Source organism: Schistocerca cancellata, chromosome 3 (genome assembly GCF_023864275.1).
Source record: "Schistocerca cancellata isolate TAMUIC-IGC-003103 chromosome 3, iqSchCanc2.1, whole genome shotgun sequence".
In the NCBI taxonomy this organism is placed as follows: domain Eukaryota; kingdom Metazoa; phylum Arthropoda; class Insecta; order Orthoptera; family Acrididae; genus Schistocerca; species Schistocerca cancellata.
This window is the reverse complement of record NC_064628.1, coordinates 326909809-326922449: the sequence shown is the minus strand read 5'-3', so window position 1 is coordinate 326922449 and position 12641 is coordinate 326909809. Positions and strand designations below refer to the sequence as shown.

At 40.6% G+C, this 12641-nt stretch overlaps 1 protein-coding gene across 1 annotated transcript in view; it reads right to left on the bottom strand.

The window, feature by feature from the left end:
* LOC126176711 (sialin-like) overlaps positions 1 to 12641 on the bottom strand; it is a 189098-nt gene that overhangs the window by 72021 nt on the left and 104436 nt on the right. The window contains exon 6 of the mRNA XM_049923877.1: positions 4304 to 4456. Within this exon, the coding sequence (XP_049779834.1) occupies positions 4304 to 4456 (153 nt within the window). The remainder of the gene's footprint in view (positions 1 to 4303; positions 4457 to 12641) is intronic.

Below are 12641 nucleotides of genomic sequence, written 5' to 3'. Positions count from 1 at the left end.
TGGTGGGGCATATTCTGAGGCATCAAGGGTTCACCAATATAGTATTGGAGGGCAGCGTGGAGGATAAAAATCGTAGAGGGAGACCAAGAGATGAATACACTAAGCAGATTCGGAAGGATGTAGGTTGAAGTAGGTACTGGGAGATGAAGCTTGCACAGGATAGAGTAGCATGGAGAGCTGCGTCAAACCAGTCTCTGGACTGAAGACCACAACAGCAACAACAAAGCTAAGTAACTCTTTCTATCATTCTTGCAATAATGTGAATTCTTGTTTCATATGTCTCATATGTTGTAGTTCTAATTAACCATCTCTCAGAGCAGTTATAACTGGGAGATTGTACGAGGGTTGTTTTTTAAGTAAGGGCCGTTCGCTCGTATAGTCCCGTAGTTTGCGCGGACGCCGCAACAAGCCACCGCGCCACTTGCCGGCGTCCTTCCCGTTCACACTGATGCAAGTTGTAGCTCTGTAGCTGACGTGTACACATCGCTGTGCTACTTTATAATGTTTACGATTATTGACTCGCCTGCCGCGTGTGAGATACGGTCAGTGATACGTTTTTTGACCGCGAGAAGCCTATCAGCTGCAGAAGTTCATCGTCAGTTAACAGAAGTTTATGCTTGAATGCAATGAGTGAAGGTAAAATGCGTCAATGGGTTAGAGAGTTTAAAAATGGCCGTCAAAACGTCCATGACGAAGAACGCTCAGGCCGGCCCTCTGTGATCACTGATGATTTGGTGGCTGCAGTCGAAACAAAGATTCGTGAGGACAGAAGATTCACAATTTCCACTCTTTCTTTGGAATTTCCACAAGTTTCAAGATCGGTTTTTTACAAAATTGTGTCTGAAAACCTAAACTTTAAGAAACTGTGTTCTCGGTGGGTACCCAGACTCCTCACAGAGGAACACAAAGGGAAGAGATTTGCCACTTCATTGGACTTTTTGATTCGTTACGAGGAAGAAGGGGATAACATGTTGAGTCAAATTGTCACTGGAGATGAAACATGGGTATCCCATATCACTCCCGAAAACAAGCGACAGTCGATGGAATGGCGACACACAACCTCACCCGTCAAGGTCAAAGCCAAACAGACGCTGTCAAAGCGCAATATTATGGCAACTGTGTTCTGGGACCGGCGTGGTGTTTTGCTAGTGGACTTTATGCCACGAGGAACGACAATCAACTCAGATGCCTATTGTGCAACTCTAAAGAAGCTCGCATGCTGACAAAAGGAGTTTTGCTCCTGCACAATAACGCTAGGCCTCACACCTCTCAAAAGGCTCGGGATTTGACTGATTCTTTTGGCTGGGAAGTTTTGGACCATGCACCATACAGCCCCGACCTTGCTCCTAGCGATTTTCACCTTTTCCGGTACCTGAAACACCATCTTGGCGTGCAGCGCTTCAATGACGACGATGAAGTGAAAGCGGCCGTGAACTCTTGGCTGTCGGAGCAGGCGGCCGAATTCTTTGAAGAGGGAATTAAAACCTTAGTTGTGCGGTATGACAAGTGCTTAAATAAACAAGGCAACTATGTAGAAAAATAGGTAAAAGTGTGTAGAATCAGAAAATAAAAGTTTTTTTACAAAAGTATTTGTATCTTTTTTTAAAAATAAAAACGGCCCTTACTTAAAAAACAACCCTCGTACTTTCGTCAGGTCATAAGACATGGGTTTCGGGATGTCACTTGAGAAAAGTGCTAGTTGGGTTTCACGTGATCGACCTTGTCGCAATTCATGCTGATTGGCATGGAGGAGGTCTTTCTGTTGGAGGTACAACATTCCAATGTTCCTTTTACAGTACCTAAGTACACGTTTTCGCGGAAGCGAACTTTTACTTCATTCAGCAGGAAATCAGGGTGTGAATCGGACAACCATAGAAGCTATGACCACCACTGAAGATGTCCTCCACAGACGGGGGCGAAATATTGAGTTTCTTCCTGTAACTGATCATTCCACGGTGCCACAGGCAAAAAATTTGAATGTTTTCGTTCTCAATAGGACCTTTTCTAACGATTCCGTGTCTCCAAAACATTGGAATGTACTGATGTTCGAGGAGTCTCTCACGCATAAATTTTCGTGCATAAGATTTTTATACATCTATTCTCGAATTATCTCTTCTTCTCCATAGAACTGACATCCAGAAAGAAATGGTTCAAATGGCTCTGAGCACTATGCGACTTAACTTCTGAGGTCATCAGTCGCCTAGAACTTAGAACTAATTAAACCTAACTAACCTAAGGACATCACACACATCCATGCCCGAGGCAGGATTCGAACCAGCGACCGTAACGGTCGCTCGGTTCCAGACTGTAGCGCCTAGAACCGCACGGCCACTCCGGCCGGCTGACATCCAGAAGAAATCGTATTCTCTTTATTACAAATATTACGAACGTACTGATCTGCTCACTTCATCGTGCTGACGGAATAGCAACAGATTACTTACAGACATTATTCACGCAAAACAATTAACGCTCAGAAATCCGATATTTGATAGCGCTAGCAAAATCAGAATTTATCTTAAGCAGGTCAGAAAATATCGATTTCCAAAATTGAATTTCCTACTTCCTCAACTTATTTTGCATGTAAATGCGATGAGTAGTGCCATTCCTTTAAGAGTGCAAATACGAATGTTCTTGGTCATGACCGTGGATTTGTAGTCCAAAGCGATCACGTACAGAAAACTGAAAAATTTTGTGAAAACCTGTGTTTCACGATATGTCAACGATCGGACAACTGCCCACAAGTTCTGTTCTCTTTAGGTTCCAAACCATCTTTATGAGAACCACAAAATTCAACGGATGATTTATTTCTTTTTTTCTTTTTCGTTATGATGCAGGAACAAGTCTACTGCACGGAATTATACCTGGTGATGAGACGCAGGTTTCCTATGGTGGCACAGTCATAAATCGCAGTATGAAAGCACGCCACGCTTTCGTACTGTTTTTGGGATGTAAAGAAATGTCGTTTAGGGGTGTTCTGGAAGCCTATTATGACACATTAACTGAGACGGGCCATTCGGAACAAGCGGCGTGGTGTCTTAACTGACGTTGCCTTGTTTTTGTACGACTATATTCTATCACAGTAAAATCTGGACGGCAAACAAGAATTGTTGCCTCAATTTAGATACGATGTGTCTGAACATACACCTCCTAGTGCAGACTTGGCTTCCAGTTATTTCCAACTCTTCATAAAAAAGTGGCTAGGTGCTGATGCATTCAACTCCATCGAAATACTTATAGATGCTGTCACGGCTATTTCAGTCAACAGAATTTTGTAGAGAGGGAATTTGCCAACTCGTTAAGAGATATTGTAAATATGAGAGATATTTAGTCTTGAAGCTCTACACATTATTCTAAGAAATTTTGCTTCACTTATTCCAGTATTTTATTTAGCCCCTATAGCTTAAGGGATGGTACTTTCTGTACATCCGTGATACACACTGCACGCACTTTATTCTTAATCTGCCGTCACATGATTTGAACCTAAACTCAAACACATAAGACATTTCAAATACATTAACACTAAATTAAGTTCTTCTTAGAATTTTGTTTACGGAACATTGATGCATTACGACGGAATACACGTAATTCGCTTCAAAAACGTTTTCCCCAAGTCTCTTTGTTACATAAAGCTGCGGAAGACTGCAGTCCTGACTTCATACGTCATGTTCTGCCAGGCTGTTAAACTAAAGACTTCTCATGGGTTTTGGCCCTGCATTTTTCAGAAATTAAAATTTCTTAAGCAGTCAGTAGCTAACATAAAAAATATGGACACTTTTGCAGAGTTAACAAAATGATAACCAAAAGTTATGATCGTGGACAACAGACGACAACACTCAAGAGAGGATTTAGTAAGAGGATTTAGTTTGCATGCTACTTTTTTTAGGGTGATAAAATGCAGAGAGAAAGCAATGGTGCCTGTATGTGTTTTATGTTTAAAAAGTTTACAATAGATCTGGATCACCTGCTTTATGTGTTTGTGGATAGTGATAGAAGGCATGACGTGACGTGACGTAGAAACAGTATTCGCAAAGGGAACTGATAGGTACCAGCAAATTTCATGGAATCGCCATCTTGCGGAGAGAGTAGAAATCTTGTGCTAAGCGTGATAAAAGTCAGCTCCTAACAGTATCATTTCATGTGCTGGAAGAATGGACCGTTGTTTCGACCAGTGTAGCAGATCATTTTCTGTGCCTACTGGCGACTTCACGGCTGTTCCGTGAATTTGTCGAAACTTTGACTGTGAGGTGTCTGCTATGTTTCACTGTGGATGCTGTTCGGACCATTAGTGACGTTGTGTACTCACGCTGTGCATATCGAAGTGCATGATGTTGGCGAGGTAGAGCGGCAGCGAAGTGATGAGCAGGTAGAAACTCCAGTCAAACGTGATCAGGAAGGCGACCATGGCCCAGACAGCCGGCGTGGATATCACACTCTTCCAGGGCACAGGCAGTTTCTCCTGCAGAGTAAAACAGAGTACAGCTTGTGCCATGCTACTGGTGTCAAGTACTAGTTGCTGTTTAATTACTGCACAAAACTGAGTACATTATCACGGGTGGACAGTTCCAATAAAATACAATCTCATGACTTAGAAATAAAGAGAACGAGAGAGAGAGAGTTTGGAATCATATAACGGAAAATAATCCATATAAATATTAAAAATGAAGTATACCCCTCGTGTACAGCCACTAGCACACCTCATCCCATTGAGACTTTTGGTTTAAAAAGCTCGCTTCAGGTAAAAAATAAATGAGAGAGGAAACAAGAAGCTCCGTGATCACAAAGAGATATGATTACCCACGAGGAAAATCATTTTACAGCTTTCGGCAAGTGATTAACCGCTGTCATGTACGTGTAAATGGAAAGAAGGAATAACCGTATGACACCGCTCGATAGGAAACGCCAAGGCATTGTTCAGCTGCCTAATCGGAAAGCCATTTCATTAACCGCAAACAACGGTGCGTTTCCACGCGGCGTATGAAAATTCTGTCTCATGAGTGTCTTTTGAGCGTAGGTGACGGCAATGGATGAGTGTATAGTGTGGTGTCACGTCACATAGCCTAATCCCTCGAATAGCCTCAAGGGAACTGCCGGGTTTAACATACCCATGCGAGAGTCGCATCATCTCGCTTCATGAGGCACTGTGGAAAGTTTTTGAACTTAATCCAAGACACTGGCAAAAATTCAAGTCATCACCTTGTAAGTAGGCTGTTTAGATTTTTATATTGGTAATGCCACGTAGCGCTCTGTATGAAAATCACTGGCTGTGCTGTGGGCAGTCTGTGGCTAGTTTGCATTGTTGTCTGCCATTGTAGAGGGGCAGCTGGATGTGAACAGCGCGTAGCGTTGCGCAGTTGGAGGTGAGCCGCCAGCAGTGGTGGATGTGGGGAGAGAGATGGCGGAGTTTTGTAATTTGTCATGAACTGCTATATATACTATGACTATTAAGGTAAATACATTGTTTGTTCTCTATTAATATCTTTCATTTGCTAACTATCCCTATCAGTAGTTAGTGCCTTCCGTAGTGTGAATCTTTTATTTAGCTGGCAGTAGTGGTGCTCTACAAGGACTGCAGTGGGTCTGCACCTCTGGTGGCCCATCAATACTCTCTACCAGGACTACAGTGGGTCTGCTCTGTGATGACCTACCTACCAATATTCGTCAGAACTTCGAATGACTCTGCTGTGGGTTTGCTCCATTGTGGCACATTACCTGTCAGCATGTCAAGAGTCAGCACTGTCTTTCCGTTGGAAGGACACCACTACTTCTTCAAGACTGCATGGAAATCCACTACTTCTGTGTGCAATTTTTTTTACTAATGAGACTTTGTGAAAAAAAACTGTAATTACTATTATGATGAATGATCAGGACTGTCTTTATGGACTGTGAGAAAATTTTAGCTTTTGACCAACATTGTATCAATAAGTGTGTGCATTGGATATCTTTGTTAGTGTAATTATGAAAAATTTTATCAAATCATTATTGGCCACTGGCCAAAAAAAATTTATAAAATTTTTTGTGGGGAGCATGAGGGCTATGTAAGTAGGCTGTTTACATTTTTATATTGGTAATGCCACGTAGCGCTCTGTATGAAAATCACTGGCTGTGCTGTGGGCAGTCTGTGGCTAGTTTGCATTGTTGTCTGCCATTGTAGAGGGGCAGCTGGATGTGAACAGCGCGTAGCGTTGTGCAGTTGGAGGTGAGCCGCCAGCAGTGGTGGATGTGGGGAGAGAGATGGCGGAGTTTTGTAATTTGTCATGAACTGCTATATATACTATGACTATTAAGGTAAATACATTGTTTGTTCTCTATTAATATCTTTCATTTGCTAACAATCCCTATCAGTAGTTAGTGCCTTCCGTAGTTTGAATCTTTTATTTAGCTGGCAGTAGTGGTGCTCGCTGTATTGCAGTAGTTCGAGTAATGAAGGTTTTTATGAGGTAAGTGATTTCTGAAAGGTATAGTTTAATGTTACTCAGGGCCATTCTTTTGGAGGGATCTTTGATAGTCAGATTGCGTTGCGCTAAAAATATTGTGTGTCACTTTAGTGAATGTTTGAGTACGTTCAGTTTTGCTCAGCTGTTTGAAAAGCAAATAGTGTAAGAGGTTTATCAGCACAGTCGTGTATAATTGTTCTAAGGGGACGTTTCAACCTCTCCTCCCCTTGTCGGAGGAACACTAGTGATGAGTATTTTTGGGCCGTTTATCGAGAATAAATTTGAAAGCAGCGAGAATCAATTAGCATATTTAGGGGATTACTGAAGAATGGGACACAGCCCATCGGCTTTGACCAGTGGTGTCAAAAGTTACCAGAGATGATGTATTGCACAGTTTTAGCAGCGAAGACGAATGTTGAGAAACAAAGGAATGTAGGACAGAGAGAACATATGGTTGACATATATCACGTACTTTCATATCTCGAGCATTATGTTAAGTATATTGATTATTTGAGTCATAGTATCCTGTTCTGCAGTTGACCTATATAGCTAAACTGAAAAGTGGGATACCAGTACAAAAAAGAAAGATAAAGAAAAGGGAGAGAAGTAACGTTAGCATGGAATACCGCAGTTGATATACAGGGTGGTCCACTGATCGTGACCGGTCCAAATATTTCACAAAATAAGCGTCAAACGAAAAACCTACAAACAACGAAACTTGTCTAGCTTGAAGGAGGAACCAGATGGCGCTATGGTTGGCCCTCTAGATGACGCTGCCATAGGTCAAACCGATATCAACTGCGTTTTTTAAATGGGAACCCCCATTTTTTATTACATATTCGTGTAGTACGTATAGAAATGTTTTAGTTGGACCACTTTTTTCGCTTTGTGATAGATGGCGCTGTAATAGTCACAAACGTATAAGTGCGTGGTATCACGTAACATTCCGCCAGTGCGGACGGTATTTGCTTCGTGATACAAAACCCGTGTTAAAATAGACCGTTTACCAATTGCGGAAAAGGTCGATATCGTGTTGATGTATGACTATTGTGATCAAAATGCCCAACGTGCGTGTGCTATGTATGCTGCTCGGTATCCTGGACGACATTATCCAAGAGTCCGGACCGTTCGCCTGTTAGTTACGTTATTTAAGGAAACAGAAAGCGTTCAGCCACATGCGAAACGTCAACCACGACCTGCAACAAATGATGATGCCCATGCAGGTGTTTTAAATGCTGTGGCGGCTAATAGGTTCGATAGTACTACTGTCGACTGAAAAACATCGTAGTAATATTAGTGCTAGCGAAGGCGAAAAAAAGCGACAACCGTAAAATTTGTATTCTGCACTGCAGTTGACGAACCCTGCTTCAAATCTTCCATATTTATAGGAATAGATAAATCCATACCCACAAACGAAAATCAAAAAGTAAAAATTGTCCAGAATGAAAACATTTCTTCCAAAATATCTCAAACTCATTAAGAATGAAAATAAGTACCGAATGAATTGGAACGAACAAACGATTTAAATTTATACAAACGACAGAAGTCGTTGTCAATGTCTAAAAGTCGTAGCCAATGTCTAGCCCTGTCTTTTGAAAACTCATTCATTTATTTCTATTTACAATGATAACGCCATGCCCCAGAAGATAACGGTTTTATTATCTATGGCTCGAAAATAAAGACAGTAATATCTATGAGTAAACTATGACGTCACTGGTGAAAGTCGACGGGTTGTATCCCATTCTTCAGTTGACCTACATTTATTACCAGAAAACAAGAGTGGATCGTTTTAAGTGAAAAGCGAAAATGCACTCTGTTTTTTATAGTTTGGCTTCCGATAAGTCGTGTACAACTTTGCCTGATCTGGTTGTTACAAACTCTTATTTGTAGTAATATCGAGAATGGATAAGAAAAGGTGTTGTTCACTATGCGGCGGCGGTGTACGTTAACAGATGATTATTATCCACATATGTGAAGAGAAGAACCGAATATTTTCAATCGCTTCCAGTTGAATATAGCTGCAGTATCCTGTGAAACAGTGCGATGAATATGACAATTGGCTTGTATATGGGGAATGTAGCCTTGCAAAACCCACGCAAACACGTTAATTTCGGTTTCTTATTGGTTTCTTAAATCATCTGGGAATTCTAGAAAATTTGAGAACGGTTCCTCAAATAAGCCAAGGTTTTTTCCTTTCCCTTATTCATTTTTTAAAGCACTGTGTACTGTGTGCAGCAGAGGAACAGTATTATATATTATGACTTTTGATGACAATTAAGGTAAATACATTGTTTGTTCTCTATTAAAATCTTTCATTTGCTAACTATGCCTATCAGTAGTTAGTGCCTTCCATAGTTTGAATCTTTTATTTAGCCGGCAGTAGTGGCGCTTGCTGTATTGCAGTAGTTCGAGTAACCAAGATTTTTGTGAGGTAAGTGATTTGTGAAACGTATAGGTTAATGTTAGTCAGGGCCATTCTTTTGTAGGGATTTTTGAAAGTCAGATTGCGTTGCACTAAAAACATGGTGTGTCAGTTTAAGCACAGCCTTGTATAATTTTTCTAAGGGGACGTTTCATGTAATGCGTCGTGGGCACCCAGCTGCGTGACAGTTGCCTGGAAAAAAGCCATTAGTGTGTACCTTTCAGAGGCACAGGTGGAGAAAAAAGGAGGCCATTATCCTCGTTATTGACATTTCTTTGTAGAAAGCATCCTAAATACGACACACTCAAACTCGAAAATATATGATTATACTGTGGAGCTCTTAATTTATGATATTTACTAAAATGCCTAATGAAATGATGAGAAACATTTTACATCTATTGTCTTTACACTTGGGAGATTTTTTTTGCCTTTGGAGACGCCATTTGCCTAGTGAATGACGTTTCATATGTTGCTTTATATATGTATTTGCTCATTTTGTTTAATATCGAGTTTCTAGTTGCACTGCAGCAAATTTAATAGATGTACTAATATCACTATTTTCTGTCTACAGACCCAGTAAAGAATACGTTTATGATGTACTTTCTTAGAAAAGAGAGCACAAATAGACATTTCCCTTCACAGGAACTGCATAAATAATTTTTTAACGATTTGGTAACTTGACTGCTAGAGTAAGTTCTTGTGATGCATCACTCTAGTGTTAAGATGTGACATATCTACATCTACATCTACATCCATACTCCGCAAGCCACCTGACGGTGTGTGGCGGAGGGTACCTTCAGTACCTCTATCGGTTCTCCCTTCTATTCCAGTCTCGTATTGTTCGTGGAAAGAAGGATTGTCGGTATGCCTCTGTGTGGGCTCTAATTTCTCTGATTTTATCCTCATGGTCTCTTCGCGAGATATACGTAGGAGTGAGCAATATACTGCTTGACTCTTCGGTGAAGGTATGTTCTCGAAACTTTGACAAAAGCCCGTACCGAGCTACTGAGCGTCTCTCCTGCAGAGTCTTCCACTGGAGTTTATCTATCATCTCCGTAACGCTTTCGTGGTTACTAAATGATCCTGTAACGAAGCGCGCTGCTCTCCGTTGGATCTTCTCTATGTCTTGTATCAACCCTATCTGGTACGGATCCCACACTGCTGAGCAGTATTCAAGCAGTGGGCGAACAAGCGTACTGTAACCTACTTCCTTTGTTTTCGGATTGCATTTCCTTAGGATTCTTCCAATGAATCTCAGTCTGGCATCTGCTTTACCGACAGTCAGCATTATATGATCATTCCATTTTAAATCACTCCTAATGCGTACTCCCAGATAATTTATGGTATTAACTGCTTCCAGTTGCTGACCTGCTATTTTGTAGCTAAATGATAAAGGATCTATCTTTCTGTGTATTCGCAGCACATTACACTTGTCTACATTGAGATTCAGTTGCCATTCCCTGCACCATGCGTCAATTCGCTGCAGATCCTCCTGCATTTCAGTACAATTTTCCATTGTTACAACCTCTCGATACACCACAGCATCATCTGCAAAAAGCCTCAGTGAACTTCCGATGTCATCCACCATATGCTATTAAACATGGCCATTTTTACTGTAATATTTTTTCTGCTTGAGCTTTGTCATGTTTAAATATAAGTTATTATATTTACTGCTGCTTGCTTTGCCAATTTCCATTTTTTTGTCATTGCTGTTTGTGTTAATTTGTTATGTGCTGCTGCATTGTCTCGTTCCTTGGTATATATACATCTGAGCTCAGTAAATTTAAGTTAGCTTAAGAGGGGGTAGATATATAAGAAACTAACTATGATGAATTGGAAGAAATGCATTGAGAATCTATAAGAAAATGGTTTGGCCAAAAAAGTAGTGTACAGTGGAGAAAAACTATTTTTGAAAGAGGATGTGAACAGAATACAGAATGCAGGCTTAGCTAGGACTTTTTGAGAATAATGATGAACGAAGGGAGATCTCCATGCAAAATACTGCAGTAAAACAAACCCTGTCCTTCCCTTTTGTCTTATCCCTCTATGTGTTTGTGTACCCTTGTGTATTTGTATTTTTCCTGTCGTTATGTGTGTAGCTGATGTTGTTATGTTGTATAATTTTTCTAATATTATGTTATTTACTTTGTAAAGATGTTTAGACATTATTTGTTCTGTTTTGTTTTAATGCTCATGTGTGAAGTTGATGTTTCGAAAGTTATTCTGATCTTTTATGTATGTACTTATGTCATAATTCCTGTAACACTGATGTATATGTTATTTCGATTATTTTGTAAAGCCCATATTACTACAAATGTTATCTGTATTGTTATGTTCTTTAATGATGTATTTTGTACCTTTCTTATTGTATTCTTATGTTATAAAATTGTAATTGACACCAGTTCATCAAATTAAGTAACTTGTAAGTTACATTTCACTGCACACGTTTCTGTTGGTCGTAGTATATGGACAATATGTGAGAAGTAGGAACTGATAGTGTTTGCACGTGTGTTAATAATTCAGCAAGGGGCTGGTTAACAGCATTGCTGGTTCTAAGGACAATTCCAAAAACTTTGCTATATTCTCCGCAAGACTCTTCGATGGTGATTGTGCACCTGCACAGTCGCAATAGATGGCTGCTGGCCGTCTCTAGAAGGACTGCACTGGGTCTGCACCTCTGGTGGCCCACCAATACCATACTCTCTACCAGGACTACAATGGGTCTGCTCCGTGATGACCTACCTACCAATATGGTTCAAAACTTCGACTGACTCTGCTGTGGGTTTGCTCTGTTGTGGCCCATTACCTGTCTGCATGTCAAGAGTCAACACTGTCTTTCTGTTGGAAGGACAACACTACTTCTTCAAGACGGCATGGGAATCCACTACTTCCGTGTGCATTTTCTTTTACTGCTCAGACTTTGAGAAAAACACTGCAATTTTACTGTGATGAACGATCAGGACTGTCTTTATGGACTGTGAGAAAATTTTAGCTTTTGACCAACATTGTATCGAAAAGTGTGTGCATTTGATTTCTTTGTTATTGTAATTGTAATTATGAAAATTTTTTTCAAATCTGTATTGGCCACTGCCCAAAACAATTTGTAAAATTTTTTGTGGGGAGCATGGGGGCTATGTAAGTAGGCTGTTTAGGTTTTCTTATTGGTAACGCCACGTAGCGCTCTGTATGAAAATCACTAGCTGTGCTGTGTGCAGTCTGTGGCTAGTTTGCATTGTTGTCTGCCATTGTAGTGTTGGGCAGCTGGATATGAACAGCGCGTAACGTTGCGCAGTTTGAGGTGAGCCGCCAGCAGTGGTGGATGTGGGGAGAGAAATGGCGGAATTTTGAAATTTGTAAGACTGGATGTCATGAACTGCTATATATATTATGACTTTTGATGACAATTAAGGTAAATACATTGTTTGTTCTCTAATAAAATCTTTCATTTGCTAACTATGCCCATCAGTAGTTAGTGCCTTCTGTAGTTTGAATCTTTTATTTAGCCGGCAGTAGTGGCGCTCGCTGTATTGCAGTAGTTCGAGTAACCAAGATTTTTGTGAGGTAAGTGATTTGTGAAACGTATAGGTTAATGTTAGGCAGGGCCATTCTTTTGTAGGGATTTTTGAAAGTCAGGTTGTGTTGCGCTAAAAATATTGTGTGACAGTTTAAGCACAGTCTTGTATAATTTTTCTAAGGGGACGTTTCAACTATGTTACTGTCCACTAATGGGTGTCCGAATAGTTTTGTGCGCGCGCGCGTGCGTGTGTGTGTGTGTGTGTGTGTGT